This window comes from Callorhinus ursinus, unplaced genomic scaffold (assembly GCF_003265705.2).
Source record: "Callorhinus ursinus isolate GAN/ISIS: 27379988/994484 unplaced genomic scaffold, GSC_fseal_2.0 scaffold14, whole genome shotgun sequence".
NCBI lineage: Eukaryota > Metazoa > Chordata > Mammalia > Carnivora > Otariidae > Callorhinus > Callorhinus ursinus.
In genome coordinates, this window is record NW_027397076.1 from 39,822,738 (window position 1) to 39,842,495 (window position 19,758).

A 19,758-nucleotide genomic window follows, 5' to 3' on the forward strand; every position below is an offset into this window, starting at 1 on the left:
AATGCAAAGTGCGTGATTGGGTGAAAATCAGAAACGCGGATAAGATATAAACCTTTACCCGTATCAGGTACTATAATCCACTCACTTGGCGGTAGTTTAAAAGCTATGAGAGCTGACTCCTTGTAAGAGAGCACAGTTCCAGCCACTAGCCTCACCGCTCAGCGCCCGGCAGGCCCAAGGCAGGCCCAAGGCAAGCATAGGCCAACCCTGGCTAGATGTCAGAGCAAGAACTACTGACGTCATGTGAGCGTGACGTCACCAGCACTGACGCATCTCCCAGGGCGGGGCCTCTCAGCTCACCTCAGAACGCAGTCAGGTCCGCGGAGGAGCGAGTTGACCGTCTTGCGTTCTGCCCCAAAGGTCCAAATAGTCAGCGCTGCGGGAACGGAAAAGCCGAAGCTACTCAGGAGCTGAAGAAGGGCCACTTCCCTCCTTCCTTGGCCCTTACCGGTGTCCTCTAAGGCCCAGGCGCAGTCCAGGCAGCAGCGCGCTCACGAGCCCGTCGCTTGCGGCGGTCACGCGCGCGCACGCTGGTGCGCACGTTCCCTGAGAACCCGGAAGTGCGAGGGAGAGGAGAGCCACGTGGGTGGAGCTGGGTCGCAGCTCGCATGGGGGAGTCTATCCCGCTGGCCGCCCCGGTCCCGGTGGAACAGGCGGTGCTGGAGACGTTCTTCTCTCACCTGGGTATCTTCTCTTACGACAAGGCCAAGGACAATGTGGACAAGGAACGAGAGGCCAACAAGAGCGCGGGGGGCAGCTGGCTGTCGCTGCTGGCGGCCTTGGCCCACCTGGCCGCGGCCGAGAAGGTCTATCACAGCCTCACCTACCTGGGGCAAAAACTAGGTACCTCCGCCCCGCCCCCCGTGCCCTTTGAGGAGGAAGGAAAGGGGGTGTATTCCCCGATCGGCAGTGGCTTGGGTTCCCTGTCTCACTCCTAGCTTCAGGCTCAACTTGGCTCTCCCAGATCTCCTCCCACCGTTCCCTTCCTCCCCTCGGCTTCCACAAACCCCGCCCACCGGCCTCTGCTGCTGATAGATTGGCCGCCGGGGTGGATGCTCTTTTTAGGGCTGTGTCTCAAACCGATGGGTGTATCCATTTTGCTCAGTGCATGGATTGGTGCCATAAATGAAAAGTTAAGCAAACTGTATGTCTTCGCTTTTCTGACAAATGACACTGTGGCCAGAGGAGCAAAACTTGGCCATACAACCTAGTTAGAATTAATGAACACTTTTGTCTGGCTTTTGAAGTTAAGGCCCCTGCGAGTTACAGATGGAGCCCTACCCCTTCTTAGGCCGTCAATAAATATTTAATGGATGAGGAAATAAATGAATACTGGACAGGAAAGGCAAGAAATATGCCTAACACTAGCAAGAGGGGACTTAAGGGGAAAATGGTAAACACTTATCATTCCATCGTAAATCTTGCCCCTGAAAATAAGATGCAAGAGCTGATTCAATAGATTTTCACTAGTAGAAACAATATGAGTAGATCAGAAGGAAATAAAATATGTGAAAGCCAAGGGCTATGCATATAAAGTATTACTACTTATAATTACCAACAATCAATATGAATCCCAGAGCTTTCAAAGTTAGTATTTTGGCCTATTTTTAGACCCTTTAATTATCAGAAGCACAGGGTCTGGTATGAAGAACACATATGCAATAAAGAATAGAAAGGTAAAATTGAGTGCAGATTCCATTTTGATTTTTAGCCCCCAGTTTCTTTATGTTGCCTGAAGGTGGCCATATACATACTGCCTTCAGTAAACGCCCAAAGGGCAGGGCTTTCCGAGATCTTAACTTTTGCCTTAGCTGTTCAAATAATAACTTGTTGTTTAGTACGTTGACTTACTGGCAAAATTGCTCAGATAGAATCACCTTGTGTATTTTTTCCACCCTTTTTTACAGTGGCACTTCTCACAAATTTGCAAGTGCTGTGGCAGTGTTATTACTTCCCTTTCTATAGATTAGCAAATTGTCTATGTGCATTTGTATGGGTAGGTGAGAGGTCTCAAACCAGAATACCTGGCTTTGAACTGTCAGATTGTATTTTTATCCAGATGATTTATAAAAAAAATTGGTGTATGTATTATAATTTAAAAATACTTTGTATATACAGGTGACCCTTGAACAATAGGGGTTTGAACTGCATGGGCCCACTAATAGATGGATTTTTTTGATAAATACAGTACAGTACAGTAAATGTACTTTCTCATCTTTCATGATTATCTTAACATTTTCTTTTCTCTAGCTTACTTTACTATAAGAATACAATATATAATACACATAACATAGAGCATACATGTTAATCTACTGTTTATGTTATCAGTAAGGCCTCCAGTCGACAATAGGCTGTTAGTGATTAAGTCTTGGGGGAGTCAAAAGTTATACTGGGATTTTTGACTGTGTTGGGGGAGGTCAGCTCCCCAACACCCCCTCCACCACCCCTGGCATTATTCAGGGGCCAGCTGTATTTGGAAATGGGGAGGATTCTGGCTATAAAATGAAGGTGGGTAATTTTCTGGCAGTTTTAGTAGTTTCTAGATTCCCCCACCTCATGAAGAATGGTGATTGATCCCAGTGCCATGATTCTTAATTTCTTTAAGCTCATCTATGAGAATTTGATGAAACCTATGGACTTATATGGAAAATATATGTGTTATACAATTTTGCATTTAATTGGAGACGGTTCAGTTGGATTTCCTAAAGCCTACTGCTGGACGCCAGTTTAAAAATCTGCTACTCCAGTTTAAGTTGTATGTGTGTGGTTTTAGGTAAACAACTGGCTGCCCTGTGTGTAAGAGCACGTGTGAGATCATCACTATCTCTGCCTTGGGTTCTGTGCAATGGCCCTTATTATGTAAAGTGATTAGTTCTGTGTGGGCCCCCAGCTTGCATGGATGAGCCTGAAGCCTGCACCTTGAAATTGATCCAGGAGCAGTTTACAGTATGAAACATGCCCAGGCATGGTTCAGGCTCCCAGGTGATCTGTGACTTCGGAGTGAATGTTCTGAGAATTGGCATGTTTAACTTTAATGTCTCATTAACTTATTCACATGTATAGTAAATGTAGGTTCCAGATTTTATTTTATTTTTTATTTTTTTAAAGATTTTATTTATCATTCAAGACACACAGAGAGAGAGAGAGCATGAGCAGGGGGAGAGGCAGATGGAGAGGGAGAAGCAGGCTCCCCGCCAACCCAGGAGCCAGATGTGGGGCTTGATCCCAGGACCCAGGGATCATGACCTGAGCTGAAGACGCCCAACCATCTGAGCCACCCAGGCACCCCGTAGTTTCCAGATTAAAATTTTTTTTAAAGATTTTTATTTATTTATTTGACACAGAGAGACACAGTGAGAGAGGGAACACAAAGCAGGGGAAGGGCCAGAGGGAGAGGGAGAAGCAGGCTTCCCACGGAGCAGGGAGCCCGATGCAGGACTCGATCCCAGGACTCTGGGACCCTGACCCGAGCCAAAGGCAGACGCTCAACGACTGAACCCCCCAGGCGCCCCCAGATTTTAAATTTTAACTTTGCATCCTACGGTTTTTTGATACTGGAATGTTTGTGTTATCAACATGCTTATGACTTTGTGATTTTTTTTTCTTAAAACCTTGTGGAAAAATTTTTGTGTTGCCACTTAAGACACTCCCATGTTCTTCAAATACTTTGCTAATTAGAATGTATTTTTTTTTAAAGCAAAACAAAAAGTTTTATGTGTATTTTTAAACATTTAAAACATGGTCCAAAAAAGTGAGTCTTTTTGACCTCACTCTTGTGACTGGTGTTTATCAGAGACCTTGGCAGTGAATCCTGATTACAGATGCACGTGTGGGCAAACACTTTAGGCAAAGGACAGACCTCACAGGGAGACTTCTGTTCCTGTATTGGCTCAGTTCTGAAAAACTTTGGGTGGACCCCTTACCTTGGAGCTTTCTCTTTCCTCTGAGGGGAGAATATACCTGTTTGGGTAAGGACCAGTGATAAAAATATGCCATCTAATGCCTTTGGAGGATTTTAGGTCATACTTTTTCCCTTTTGTTTCATTACTGGAGAGTTTCCTCAACCTCTGGTTGCTAGAATTTAGCATGGTAGAAAATGACTTAACTTGAGAACCAATATTTATAGATTATCATTAACAAGAAGTTGTGGGATAAAATACTCAGACATACTTATTACTTGAAATTTTATCATGTGAGATGGACTGTTGGAATCTTGAGAAATAATGAGGATTCAATACATAGAACCTTCTGGAAATAATTCAAAATAATCATATTTTGTAAATCCAAAAACTTGTAAAGAGGAAGATGTCTGGTGTCTCTGCTTCTTTGTTTCCCAGTAAGAAGGAAGGCCAGTCCCCATTGGATATTCCTAACCAGGGTAGTCAACAAGTAGGATTGTGCTCCTGAGAGCTTTGAGAAAAGAGACCTGTTTAAAAGAAATGCATTAGTGGTCTCTCCCTTCTTTCTAGTGGCACTTGACTAGTATGTTAGTGTCACTAAACACACTAGTGATTGATGTTTATTGATAAGCTTTTCAGGGTATTCTTTGTATTTATGTGGTGTTTCCACTCCCTTAGATAAGAGTAATCTGATGAAGAAAGGTATTCCTTTTTCACCCAGATTTAAAATTGTCACCAAGGCCACCCTGTTAACAGCAGCGGTGAGTACACAGTTGAGGTCACCTAGCTATCTGTCAAATAGATAGTTATTCTTTTTTATAGTACACGAAGCTCCCAATTTATCATAGGGTTTTAGAAGCCCAATTAGGTAGTATTTAGAATTTTCTTACATCAGTTATAAATGGAAGAGAAAGGGAGGGATTAGTGTTGTGGAATACGCACTTTGCTCCAGGCACATTACATACCAAATGGTATTTCATTTTGTCTTCTGAGCTCTATTACTAGTTTCATGTTAAAAACAACAACTCAGGCTTAATAACATAAATAACAACAGTTATTTATAATTGCTTCCTGCTCTTAATCATCCACAACACGGTGCTTATTTTGTTATAACCTATGGCTATGTCATTGGCACATCACACAGCTTGTAAATTCAGAAGCTGGAATTTGGAACTAAGTTGGTCAGACTTCCAGAGCTTTTAGGTTTTGTGTTTGGTTTCTTTTTAGGATTTTATTTTTAAGTAATAAGTACACCCAGTGTGTGGGGCTTGAACTCACAACCCTGAGATCAAGAGTCGCACCCTCCACTGACTGAGCCAGCTAGGCACCCCATAGATTTTGCATGGTAGTCTTGTTACCTACCTAACCTAAGAGATTTTTTTCCTTAAACTTGGGCACAGAGGTCTATTTATTCCATACTGTTACTTCACAAAATCTCCAAGGTTAGACTGAAGATAGGCAGGGAAGGGAGGGCAAACCCTTCAGGGTACAGTCCTGGGTGGGTTGTGAATGCTGGGGTCAATCCAACTGCACCAAATGGTTTTTGCTGCTATTAGTAGGAGAGATTATTTGAATGCTAGTTACTTTGTTTAGCCATTATATTGAAGAAAACACTTTTAAGTAATGATAGTTTGTGTAGTAAGTAGTAAGTAGGGTGACCAATTTTCTAGGTTTGCCCAGCGCCAGGGGGCGTTCCCAGGATGTGGGACTATGTCTGGTTTTCCAAGAAGCCAGGCTTTCAGTGCCAAAACCCAGAAAGTCCTGGGTAGACTGGGACAAGGTGGTCACAGTAGTAGGAAAGGATCTAAGATTTATTTCTTAAAATATAAACTGGGCCATGAACTAAAAAGAACATTGTGAAATGTTTCATTTGTTAAAAGGATATTTTACAAATGCCTTGATAAATAATTTTCACTCCCAGTTGATGTGTTTAGAATAGTAATTAGTTTATTCATGAAAGCATTCTGTGTATATCAATAGAAAATTTAAACTGTCATCCACCTCTGAGGTTTTTATATACTTCTAAGAATTACTGTTTTAAACCTGCCCTGTTTCTTCTCATTCTCCTAACATCTTGCCTGTGACCCTTTATTTAGTGGGGTGCAGAATTGCTTAAGAAAACATCTACGAAGCTGGCTCTATAATTATTAGAAATAGAGTTGATCATGTATTAATACAGAATAAGGAAATGATGTCTATGCCACTTGATCCTTTTTAACTGTTGTAAGGGATGTATTTGGTCTTTTTTTTTTTTTTTTTAAGTAGGGTCCCTCCCCAACATGGTTTTGAACTCATGAACCTGAGATCAAGAGTCACATGCTCTACCAACTGAACCAGCCAGGCACCCCTGTCTTTTTTTTTTTTTTTTTTTGCTGATTTCCTTTGGAACCCGAGTGTTACAGCAACAGTTATTTATAATTGCTTCCTGCTCTTAATCATTCACAACACGGTGCTTATTGTTATAACCTATAGTGTCAACCTTGTCAAGAGTACTAAAGATTTCTGGGTGCCTGGCTGGCTCATTTGGAGGAGCGTGCAACTCTTGATCTCAGGGTTGTGAGTTCAAACCCCATGTTGGGCGTAGAGCTTAAAAAAAAAAAAAGTACTACAGATTTCCTTTTTTCCCCTGGAATCCCAGTAGTCTGTGTTCTTGTGTAAGGGAGATACATGTATGTGTATTTTCCATTTTCTGGTATGTCTTAAAAGATAAGATTCAAAGGAAAATGCAACGCTAATGCAGAAATAAAATTTTCTGATTTATCAGGAATAACAACAGTGTTTTCCAATCGGGTATTCGCTTTTGTTTTAAATATATGTATGGGGAAGAAGGGCTATTTAGATCCAGGCTGATATCACTATCTAGGTCAATTATCCTCTGAAATAAATGCGAATCCTCATTAACGTGGGGTAGGGGAGAATCGATGCCTGGCTAAGGAAATCATACAGAGGTCTGTTGCTACACTAATGAGTTGCACCAGGCATTCATTTCTTATTCCTCAGTGAAATTATGAATCACAAAATATTTAAATTCCAATCGTAGGAGTCAGAGAATATGGTAGATGATGATAACGCCCTGAGCTCAGCGGGCTCCACTCCTTTCCTTTTGGAGTCTGGGAGGTGTTTTGTCTTTCTGGTTTCTCTCCCTTACTTGTCATGTGCTAATGTCATTTGCCTCCCAAGGGGGCCAGTCCTTCTTCAGCAGGAAGGATTCCATCCGAACCATCTATACGTCCCTGCACAACGAGCTGAAGAAGGTGGTGACTGGCCGCGGAGCCCTGGGCGGGACCGCCCCACACGTGGAGGAACTGCTTTCCCACCTGTCAGAGCAGCTCTGCTTCTTCGTTCAGGCCCGCATGGAGATCGCAGACTTCTACGAGAAGATGTACGCCCTCAGCCCGCAGAAGTTCATCAACGCTGAGGAGCTCGTTGGCCTTTTGGACACCATCCTCAAGAAATACAGCTCCAGGTGAGTGTGAGGAGGGCGGGAGGGACAGCCTCTCACTCCCATGCACACATGCTCCGTCCCAGCACGCTTATGAAGAAAATCTAGGATGAAATGCCTGCAAAGGGGAGAAATCGTCACTTTACATTTTGTACATACTAATTAAGCAACAGGTATACATGAGGTACCTTCTTTGGGCTTCATTAACACCATGGTGGGTGGATACTTCTCCAAGCAATAGCCAAAGAAAGACCAAGAATGAAGTAATCCTTAAAAGATATATTATAACTGATTTTGCTGCTTATAAAAGAGTTCACACAAGGGGAGAATTGTATGTAAAATATATATATATATTTTTACAAACCATTATTCAAATAAGTGTCCCTTCCAAAATAATCACCTTGGCGAGTTATCTACTTAGTCCTCAGATGTAACCATTACTTATCATGTGTTGGAAACCTCTTCATAATTGCTTTCGGTGCCTGTGGCGTAGTTTTGGTTTTGTTTTAAACTTTCTTAGTGGAGACAGGCATCTGTGCTTTTGAGGAGGGCATACTTAAATTTTTTTAATAGTCAAAAGGCTATTTGTAGCCAATTTAATTTTTTTTTAACAAAAGATGTTGATCAGCTGGAAAACTTGTATTTGAAAGAAATTGCTCCTTTTACTTGGAAAAAAAATGAGCCTGGCTATAATGTATTGCTCACTTCCTGAGCCAAAAAACAATATGAAAGGAATTTGAGAAGCTTTGTGTGTTATTATTCAGCTGTAGAAAGGAAAGAAGTATTGATACATGCTACAACACGCATGAATCTTGAATAATTACGCTATGTGAAAGAAACCAGTCACAAAAGATCACATATAGTTATCATTCCAGTTATAGGAAATGTCCAGAATAGGCAAAGTCATAAACACAGAACATAGATTACAAATTACAGACACAGAAAATGATTGTCAGGGTCTAGGGGGGAAGGTGAGAATGGGGAGTGACTGCTAATGGATACAGGGTTCCTTTTTGGGGGGTCATGAGACTGTTCTAAAATTAGGTAGTAGTGATGGTTGCACAACTCTGACTATACTAAAACCATTGCATCCTATACCTTAAAAGAGTATACTTTATGTATGTGATTTAAGTAGTAAAGCTATTATTAAAAACAAGAAATAAAGCTGTGCAATGAACACACAAACATCCTTCCCCTGGACTCATATTATTAAAATGTTGTCATGTTTGCTTTATCTCTCTCTGTATATAATTTTATCTCCCCCTCCCTGTATTGTTTGGACGTCAGATGCAAACATCATGACACTCTACTCCCAAATACTCAGATTGTATCTTCTAAGAACTATACAAAACTGTAGCATAGTTTTCTCACTCGGGAAATTTAGCACTGATTTTTTTCTACCATCAGCAGTAAGTAGTCCGTATTCAGATTTCCCCAATTGTCTCCAAAATGTCCTCTATATTATTTTTTATTGTCATGTGTTTTCTATTTTTATGATATATTCTAAATTTTTATCTATTTTAGTAGATAATACATTATGGCTCAAAATTTATAAAGTATGAAAGAATACATGGTAAAAAGTGCCCCTGTTCTTCATCTACTTAATTCCTTTCCTAAGAGGTAGTGAATGTTGTTAGCAAGTTCTTCCTACCATTCTTGAGAGAGAGTCTGTACGTACACATTTTCTTTTTTTAAAACATATTTTACGTGTTAACAAATTTTCTGTTTGGAACTCTTATTTCTTCCTCATTTTTTTAAATAAAATAATTTTTTGAAATCCAAAAGCAAAAATACAGTTGGAGATATGACTCTCAAAGGGAAGAGATCTCATGTGGTGATTCCCAAATGCTAACGTGAAAGTGGTTTGCTGAACCATTTGGGAAGCTTAAAAGAAAGAACCATACTTGCCCCCTGCCCCTGCCTTGCCCTTCTTCCCTGAGAGGGTAAGATTTAGTGAATCTCGATTGGGTTCCCAGAAACCTGTATGTTTTCAAAGTTCCCTGTGATATTGAAAATAGTCTCCGTGAAAAAATTGTTTGGATAAATAAGAGAAAGGTGCCAACACTGGGATAGACTAGGTATTGAACCTTAAACAGTGTGTGAATGCATGTGCTTGTGTGTGTCTCGTAGGAATGATTATTACTATTTAATCATTTTTATTTGATTAGATTTGTGATCTATCCTTTTTGTACCTTCTTTGAAACATCCCACTTCCCAGACCTTTGAGGATTTCTTTCATTTCCTGCAAAAGCCCAGCTTTCATTCTTGAAGCTTTTAGGGTACTTGGCTCTACCAGGTACTGAGTGGACACTGATGGAATCTGATGGAGCCAGGGGCACAGTATCACCCCAGGTCAGGGTGTTTTCATCTGTCTCTATTTTCCACCCATGCTGCCTTTATAATTAATAGGGAATTACTGATTATAGATATCTCCAACCCTAAAAATTAATTAGAAACTTTGGGTTAATTTGAACATAAATTCCTTAGTTAAAAAATTCTGAAAAGTTGAAATTCTGTATAATATGTTGATTTTGGGGGGGAAGTGGAATTATTTTAGGTATAAATTAACATACCTTGCCTTTTGCCAGGATAATATCCTTTTTTCTATAGACCTTCCTCCTCCTCTTCTTCTTCTTCTTTTCTTCTTCTTCCTTTTGATTTGGCATCTGTGCTATATCAAACATACTTCTTTCATGGTTCCAGTGTTTAGAGAAGTAATTCATATTTTGTATTGTATTGAAAGAGTTAATCCTTTTCCCAAAGGACCCAGCTGATCTTTCAGGAAATATTTCTTTGCCCCAGTATATCTGATCCATGTCATAACGCTTCTAAAATAATGTGTGAATCTTTCATCTTTCAAATGATGAAATGCTTTTGTATTAAAAAATTAACAAGCGTGATGTATAACGTGGAGTCTAAACCTGTGGCCCTGATGGGAGATGCAGAGTCTATGTGAGTTATTGCAAGGCCCAGTCTGCTTTCATGGGAAGCATGTTTTGTTTGTTTCCTTTGGAAGCCAGTTGTGTTCAGAGTAGAAGAGTATTAAAGGTTTCCTCTTTTGGCAAACTTATTACATTATTAAGCAAATGTAAATTATTGCTTACAAACCACAGTCATTGTGATGCTGCATTTCAAATTGAATAATTAACATTAATCATACAAGTTTTTATTGTGTGCCCTTAGAAGGAAGAATATGAATTTAGCTCATACAGGATCAGGATGTCTACTATTCCTTGAATACTTTTGGGGAGAGGTAGAACTTGAATTTTGTTTTGTTTTTTTTCCCCAAGGAAGCATCAATGGAACATTTTTTGATTCTGTAGATTTCATTTTGAATTTACTTACTCTTTTGTACAGTGGGCATAAAAGAAGATTCTGGTTAATTTTTCTATTTCATAGTTAAAGCTGGTTATAAATGCAAAATATTTACTCTCCTAAGTCAAGAGTATAATTTTAAGAAGTAATTCTTTTAAAGAACAGAGCAAGTATTTATTCGTTCCGGACAGCTTTTAAAAATCCCTCTGTTGGGGGCACCAGGGTGGCGCAGTCAGTTAAGCGTAGGGCTCTTGGTTTCAGCTCAGGTTGTGATCTCACATCCGGGTTCTAAGATTTACCCTGCCCACATCAGGCTCTGCGCTCAGCATGAGTCGGCTAATACTCTCCCTCACCCTCTGCCCCTCCCCACTGTGTGGGGGCACATGCGTGCGCGCGCTCTCTCTCTCTCTCAAATAAATAAATAAATCTTTTAAAAAAATCCTCTCATGTGGCAGTAATATACCATTAAGTGACTTATATCCTTTAACCATGATTTTACAGATAGATTTTAAAGAACTTTTCTGTTTTTGTTTTTTTTTTTAAAGATTTTACTTTGAAGTAATCTCTACACCCAACGTGAGGCTCAAACTTACAACTCAGAGACCAAGAGTCACACTCTCCACCGACTGACCCAGCCAGGCACCCCAAAGAACATTTTTAAAAATTGAGTTACAGTGAAGTTTCTCTTTGCATTTTAGGGAGCACAGTTTTTTGATCTGAATGCTTCTGATGACAGGATTCTCACCAAGGGCAGAACTGTGATTGATTTAGGCCTTGTGCCCTTTTTCCTTCAAGAAAAGATTTGTGATGATAAGTGAAATTAACAGTTAGTTGTGTGTGTATAGTTCAACAAGGTGAATTTTCGCCCATTGAAAATTTCATAAGCAAAAGCAACAATAGTGCCATTTCTATGGGACACAGTCTACTCTAGGCATTCAGCTTGTCTAAATCTTAACAGTGAGGGCTGAAGGGCTTCTGTGGTCTTGCCCCAGCCAATCTTTTCAAATTTATCTAAGGCCCATCAAATGCTTTAAATTGTACCCAAACTCTTAGTAAAAAGAAAGAAGCTTCAAAGAGAAAATTTTCAGGATTTTAAGCAGAAGCCAAAAAACAATCCATAATCTAATGTGTTCCCCATAAGTATTTGCTATTTCCTACTTTGGTTCATTATTTGTTTTGCCTCGAATGTCCTTGAACTCGGAGGGGAGGAAAAATACCTTCTACCCTTCTAAATTCTCAACGGGGGGGCCCTTTAACAAAAGACAAATTACCAAGAGAAAAACACGCCAGTGTATTTAATGTAAGTTTTACATGTCAGGGGAGTCTTCATAATATAAAGAAGACACAAAGAAGCTGTTAAATCTGTGTTTTTATGGTAGATTCTATTAAAAAACAAAATTCATCTGAATGCATTTAAAGATGTAAGAGTTGTGGGAAAATGTGCTAGGATGAAAAAGGGTCTGAGCTAAAGCTCCGGGAAGCAGCAAGGCCTGTTCTTTCAGATTCCTCTCTGTGTCCCTTGTGTTTGGAGATAGGGATGCTCCCTTCCTTAGAGTAAGGGGAAAGGCACGTCTCACTTGAGGGTTTTATGACCTGTTTCAGAGGAGGGTCAGGAAATCTTTCCTGTACATATTTCTCAAATTTATTCAACTTAAGGGGCGCCTGGGTGGGTCAGCTGGTTAAGCGGCTGCCTTCGGCTCGGGTTAGGATCCCAGGGTCCTGGGATCAAGCCCCATATCGGGCTCCTGGCTCAGAGGAGAGCGTGCTTCTCCCTCTGCCTCTACCCCTGTTCATGCTCTCTCTCTCTCTCTCTCTCTCTCTATCTCTGTGTCTCAAATGAATAAATAAAATCTTAAAAAAAAAAAAGAATGGGGCCAGAAATTTAAGCCCTCATCTTTACACGGCCGAATCTTAGCTGCTCTTGAAGTTGCATGGCTCAATTCAAATTCTGTCTCCCTTATGGCCTGCATAATCTTTCAACCAAAAGAAATTGCTTTTTCTAAAATCTTATTTTGTACCTCTCATAAGAGATGTGTTTACTTCCAACTTGTATCCATTATAAGTACCTCCTACCTTGGGAAGTCTCTATAAGGCAAACCTTTGGCTAATGTATCTTTATAACTTCAATGTATTTGTATCTAAAAGCTAGTAAAAAATTTATTTATTTATTTATTTTTAAAGATTTTATTTATTTGACAGAGAGAGAGATAGCAAGAGCAGGAACACAAGCAGTGGGAGTGGGAGAGGGAGAAGCAGGCTTCCTGCTGAGCCGGGAGCCCGACGTGGGGCTCGATCCCAGGACCCTGGGATCATGACCTGAGCTGAAGGCAGACACTTAACCAACTGAGCCATCCATGTGCCCCTAAAAACTAGTAAAAATTTTAAATGAGAAGAGATAGTTTTTTTTATTGTGGTAAAGTATACATAACGTAAAATTTACCATTTTTAAGAGTATAATTCTGTGGCATTTTGAACATTCACATTGTGCTACAGATTTGTTTTTAATTGTTTTAATCTGACTTCTAACATGAATGGGACCTGGATACTTCTTTTGGAAGGAACTCCTTGATGTGGATTTGTGAAGGAGAGAGCTCTCTCTCTCTCTCTCTCCACCCCCCTCTCTTTCATTTGGCTTTTTTTAGAGCAGATGTTCTCTGCAAATAGTTGTCCATTTATTCTGTATTCAGACTCTTTCAAGCTTGCTGCCATAGTTGAGGTGTGTATTTTTGGATTACAACAATTTAACAGATCCCCCTATAGTGTGAGTTGTAAATGGGTATGAGGCACAGAGCAGAATGGAAATGGGGAAATGATACATCATAATGCTAATCGCAAAGTCTTGGCAAAATAACATTAACATGAATTTTTAGCTCTTCTTAAGGATGAAAAATAGCTTCGACATTCACATTCATCCTAATAAACGTTGAACATTTAAACACTTTTAGTATATGTTTATGGAAGAGCTTGTTCAGAATTCTTTCTGAAGATTTGTACAGAGAATTCATGTTCTTTCAAGGAGAATGTTGGATATAAATGATGATTTCCAATGAAGCAGAAAAATAACAGTATTGTTATTTGTGGTAGAATTTTCTTCAATCTTATACCGTTTTCCTGTTATTGAAAGTCTTACTGTGTTCCAAGTTCCTTGGCAAATTTTCTTGATACCCATCATTATAGAATCTTGTGATGCTTTGTGGTCATTAAGTGCCAAAGAGCCTAAAAGCTAAGGTGGTAGGAGCATTTCTTACAATTCAAAGATTTTGAAACATGCTATAGTGAAGTTGTGTGTGTGCATGTGTATTAGACTTTCTTAATGTTTATTTCAAAGCATGTAATGTCTGAAGAGTCCAAATTAATTAACTAAGCGCATGAGCTAGAGGATTTGAAATCTAGTTTATCTTTCTGATTCTTTTTTCTTAAAGATTGATTTATTTATTTTAGAGAGACAGAGAGTGCCAGAGACAGCGAGTAGGGGGAGGTGTAGAGGGAGAGAATCTTCAAGCAGACTCCCTGCCAAGCACCAAGTCTGATGTGAGGCTCCATCTCACGACCCTGAGAGCGTGACCTGAGCCGAAATCAAGAGGTGGACACCTAACTGACTGAGCCACCCAGGCACCCCTATCTTTCTGATTCTTTGAATGTATTATTAGGCTGAGACCCTCCACCCATGTTTTAGCTTCCCTCTCTTGAAAGATATTGAAGGTAAAATGCTGGTAATAGAAAAAAAATAATGTGTGGTCATGTGAGTAACTATATCCTTATCACATGATAATGAGTTTCTATCTTATAATATCTAACCTAGTATGGGCTCTCTAATTAATGTTTAATAATCCCTCTAATTAACATTTAAATGGATTTTTTAACTCCAGCTATATTTGTGATGATTTTTTTTCTTAACTTTTTCATCAATAACCAGCATTTTCCGCTTCAGGGGGGCCAAAACAGCCATATGAGAAGATTCTGTCTTGTTGACAGTGAAACAAGTAATTTACATGGATTCAGACCTGTAAGTCAAATCCTGTGGTACCTGGGGCATATCAGTAAATACTAGATTTTTGCCCACATCTTTAAAATAGGGTCACTTGCAGATGCTTCGGGTCTTTGGGAAAAGTATAAGGGCCTGGAGTTGGCTCCTTGAGAAGGAGGGTGCACAGGCCAGGCAGACACTCAAACTCCCCTGGCATTTCTCACAAGCAGCAGCAGCCTAGGCAAGAAGGCTCTAAGTGGTCCAGACAGGGAGGACTCTCCTTAGCCATTGTTACAGAATTTCATTTCGATCACAAACAACAGAATTGATGAGGCAGAAAGTAGGGTTCAAATCTTAACATAGTTGGTTGCCATGTTTCCTGAATCTCTCCTGAATCTCTAGTTTGTGCCATATGTTCTAGAGATAAAGGAGCGAAGGGAATAGGCAGCTTTTACTTTTCCTCAGGGAGGAGCTCAAAGCAAAGGTGACCGTATGTCCCAGTTTGTCTGACAAACTATGTGATGAAGCTACTCAAGTGGAGGACAGGTATTAAGAAACTAGAGGATACGATTGGGGTCACCTGACTTAGTCTGGAGGTGAACAGAGAAGACATCTCTAAGGAAATGACTCTGAAGAGGAGACTTGAAGCATCAGAAAGAACTTGCCCTCGCTTGCCTCAGGGTCTCTGCCCTTGGCCTTTTCCCCCCTCTCCCTGGAAGGGAGGTACTCCCACATCCACTCCCCTCCTGCTACCCAATATTACTGCTACCAGCGAATTAGAAAAAATGTTTTACAAATAGCAGGTAGCAATCCATGAGTCATAGAGTTAATTTAGTGAGTAGTAATCCAATTTAAAACATATAAATGTTGAAATGTTAGATTTTTGTGATTTAACCTCCCATTTTGTTTTTTAACTGTGATTAAACATGCAGAAAATTTGGGAACTGGGATTGAATAAAGGCTTGCCTTATGGAGTTACTATGGAGTTACCATAATACTTTGTGGAGTTACTATGAACGTCAAATAAGTTTATGTGTGTTACATACACATTTAAGAGATGTTTTAGTGACTTTTTTTTTTTTTTTTTTACCTCTGCCTCTTTAGGAGCACATCTTGAAAAAAAGATGCCTTGTTTTGATGATTATGTTAGTTATATAATTCCCAGAATAAGTAAAATAGACTCAGAAAAAAGTACAGCTAATTTAATTTCTTTGTATTTGAAAGGAAGTTAGCTGCTACTCTCATTTTTTGTTTAAATGTCAGGCGATTTCCATAGAAGGATATGATGCTGACATAATTCTGATGGTGAAATTATGTCAGAACAACTTTTTATTTATTTTTAAGTGTATTATTTTATTTTTTAAATAAATAAATAATTTATTAATTAATACTCCACACTGGGCATGGGGCCTACTATGGGGCTTGAGCTCATGACCCTGAGATCAAGAGCTGACCTGCGATCAAGAAGAGTTGGACGCTTAACTGACTGAGCCACCCAGACGCCTCAGAACAACTGCATAAATGAATCGACATGGAGCCCTTCAGTCTTTCCTTTCCCTGCCCCCAAACGTAATATTATTCGTCTGGCCACAGTGTGTTGTTTTGAAGGTAGGAAATGCACACATGGAGTAACATTTCCACTTATTTCTATTAATTTCCCTTCCCCTCTAGATTTCACCACCCCATCCTCAGTCCTTTGGAAAGCAATTTCCAGCTGGAAGTGGACGTCCTGAGTCATCTCCTGAAGGCCCAGGCTCAGGTCTCGGAGTGGAAGTTCCTCCCGTCTCTGGTGAACTTGCACAGTGCTCACACCAAGCTGCAGACTTGGGGCCAGATCTTTGAAAAGCAGCGGGAGACCAAGAAACATCTGTTTGGAGGGCAGTCTCAGAAGGCCGTTCAGCCCCCACACCTTTTCCTCTGGCTGATGAAACTCAAAAACATGCTTCTTGCCAAGTTTAGCTTTTACTTTCATGAGGCACTGAGCCGACAAACGACTGCTTCAGAAATGAAAACGTTGACTGCGAAAGCCAACCCAGACTTTTTTGGAAAGATTTCCAGCTTCATTAGGAAGTATGACGCTGCCAATGTGTCCTTAATCTTTGACAACCGAGGTTCTGAGAGCTTTCAGGGTCACGGCTATCACCATCCCCATTCCTACAGAGAGGCCCCTAAGGGAGTGGACCAGTATCCAGCCGTGGTGTCTCTGCCCAGTGACAGGCCCGTCATGCACTGGCCCAATGTCATCATGATCATGACAGACCGCATGTCCGAACTGAACAGCTTGGAAAAGGTGGTCCACTTCTATGATGACAAAGTTCAGAGCACCTACTTCCTAACCCGCCCGGAACCTCACTTTACCATTGTTGTCATTTTTGAATCAAAGAAATCTGAAAGAGACTCCCACTTTATTTCCTTCCTCAATGAGCTCTCACTTGCCCTTAAGAACCCCAAAGTTTTTGCAAGTCTGAAGCCTGGCTCCAAAGGCTAGCAGGTGGTTTGTGTGAAAGGTTTACAAGACTAGAAAGTTTGCTCCTAATTGCTCTAATGATCTGCTGTGGTCTGTGATTAGAGTTTCCATCCATTCATGCTTCTTTCACAGCTAAATTAAAGACAAATCCTCCATAATTGTGTCGCACACTTTATAAGCAATTAAGGCCAATTGAATTAAGTATCCAAAGAGTAATCTAGGAAGTGATCATGGCCACTGGGTCTCTCCATGGTACAGCAGAGTACCTACAGTATTTTCTCCTATTTTCCTGTGTTTCATGTAGACTGAATATTTATTGGCCTTTGGTTGTTCTTTCCACCTGTTTTATATTGTTCTAAACTTTGTTTTAATGCAATTCCAAATGCCTTCTCTTTTCCCCTCCTTCCAGGACCAGTAAATGGGATAAGATATTAAATGGCTTTTTCAGAATCAAGGACTGTATGTTTTCTATCTCATAAATTAGCAAATTAACATGAAATTAGTTTTATGAATCTCATCAACAAATTGATAATTTTGGATGGGTTCTTTGGGGGTCATCTACACACCTAACTGCATTTGTGTTTACCCCTTTAAAGTATGAATTTTTCACTCTTTGAAAGTTAGTATGAGCCATAATGTGGGGTTTCTTCACTCTTTGGCATATTATCTACTTGGCTTTCTGTTTATCACCTTTCTGCTGAGATGTATGTTCACGTTTGGCTCCACTCCCTGCTTATTCTTGGGCTGAAAAAGCATGTAGTCTTTGTTTTTCAGCCACTTTTAGACATTCATGTGACTTAGCCTACTTTTATAATACCAAATGTTGGTCTCAATACATTGTACTTGCTAAAAATCAATTGTGCATTCAAAAGACCTCTTCATAGTTGAGTAATCAAATCAGTACTTAATTTAAGCACATCTGAACTTGGGTTTCAGGACTGCCTCCTCCAAATTATTCTTAGAAGCAGTGATCCATCATAACACATGCTGCCTTAACACTTTCCTTCGGTAGGTGTTCGTGGGGAAGTAGATGGACCCGTGAAGGCCTAATGGAGTGTGGAGAACATCACTTCTAGGTTATTGATTCAGAATAAAAATAAGCCACAAAGAATCATTGAGTTGTTACTATCTGATAGTTCCTTCAACCCTTGGATGCGACGTAATGATCGGATTGGTCCAGTTTCTCATGATTGCACAGAGCCAGGGTTTTCCTGGGCTGCCCCAGCAGGTGAGCTGGCGGTGGGCAGAGTTGCTCCCAGCCTGTGCCAGGAGGCCTGCCCACCTCAGGCAGGACTATGTGCCGGGAGGATCTACTGGCCTATTTTCTATTTCTTTTCTTTCTTTCTTTCTTTATTAAAATAAAAGTCACATATGTAAAAAGCCAGTTTGCTTTAAATAGAAAGTAGTGATTTCTGCATTTTATTCACTCAGGTTCTATAAAAATCTGAACAACGTTGAACTTATATAAAACACTGAAAACAATTGGAACTAAAAAGTCAAATCATTTTTCTTCCCTTTTGTGTTTTGCCAAGAAGCTAAAAAATATTCCTTGGTGTTCATGGATTATTTTTTTTCCTAGATAAAACCACCATTAGCCTTAATGATGTGGTCTCCCATGTACCTAAAAGAAATATGCTTCAGTGGAACATGGAAGAAGAGTGTAAATAAAGCTTATATATAATATTTAAATAACCAGTCCTTGTAGAACATATTTTAAATGTATATTTATTTTTAAACATATTTTGGTTCAAGCCAAGAAACAAAGTGATTCTACTCTGAGATTTGTCCTCTAAAATCAGTAATGAAATGATCTGTAAAGTCTGTGTTTTGCTAATTGGAAGAGTAAATCTGCATATTTTCTGCAGACGGTTTACTTTGAAATTGTTTTTAAACCACAGCTTGATCAGTTTTTATGTGTAACCAGGAATGCGGTCAACACTTACCAAGTTTGCCAACAAGTCCATGAAGGAGTGTTCACTTGAGGATGCTGTTTGGACTCAGGGTGAATGTTCACAGCTCTGTCTTCTTGGGTCCAACCTGGTCTCTGACGACATCATTTTAGGGAGTGTGTGAAAATACGGTCGTCCCCCCTTATCTGCAGTTTTGCTTACCTCGGTTTCAGTTATCCGCGGTCACCACAGTCTGGAAGCTGAAAGCCGGGGCTCCTCCTCATGAATCATCAGGAGGTCAGTTGTAGCCTCTTGCTACATCACAATGCCTGGGTCATTTCTATCACTTTATCTTGCTGCGTCAGCATTGGATCATCTCCCGTCATCCCAAGAAGGGTGAGTACTATGCAAAAAGAGATTTTGAGAGAGAGAGACCACATTCACATACCTAGGATTACAGTATAGTGTTACAATTGTTCTGATTTATTATTAGTCACTGTTAATTTCTTATTGTGCCTAATTTATGAATTACACTTTATCATAAGTATGTGTGTATAGGAAAAATCATAGTCTATACAGAGCTTGGTACAATGTACAATTTTAGGCATCCGTTGGGTGTCTTGAGCATACTCCTTGTGGGTAAGGGGAAGACTAGCTGAATTCTGAACTGAGGAGCCAATACCCTTTTATATTATTTCTTTGTGCATTTGGACATCTTATAGAAAATTTACTTACAAGAAAGAAAGAAAATAGTTGGTAACTCACTGCACTCCTGTAGA

At 40.0% G+C, this 19,758-nt stretch overlaps 1 protein-coding gene and 1 long non-coding RNA gene across 4 annotated transcripts in view; one reads left to right on the plus strand and one right to left on the minus strand.

The window, feature by feature from the left end:
* LOC141374126 (uncharacterized) overlaps positions 1 to 688 on the minus strand; it is a 109,594-nt gene extending 108,906 nt beyond the window's left edge. For all 3 annotated transcript variants that reach the window (XR_012380753.1, XR_012380752.1, XR_012380754.1), the window contains exon 1: positions 301 to 688. This is a non-coding gene — a long non-coding RNA (uncharacterized lncRNA). The remainder of the gene's footprint in view (positions 1 to 300) is intronic.
* KICS2 (KICSTOR subunit 2) lies at positions 541 to 17,544 on the plus strand. Its single transcript, XM_025883502.2, has 3 exons — positions 541 to 843; positions 7,080 to 7,365; positions 16,295 to 17,544. The coding sequence occupies exons 1-3, from the start codon at positions 609 to 611 to the stop codon at positions 17,109 to 17,111; spliced, it is 1,338 nt and encodes a 445-aa protein (XP_025739287.1). The 5' UTR covers positions 541 to 608; the 3' UTR covers positions 17,112 to 17,544.
* Positions 17,545 to 19,758: the final 2,214 nt, after the last annotated feature.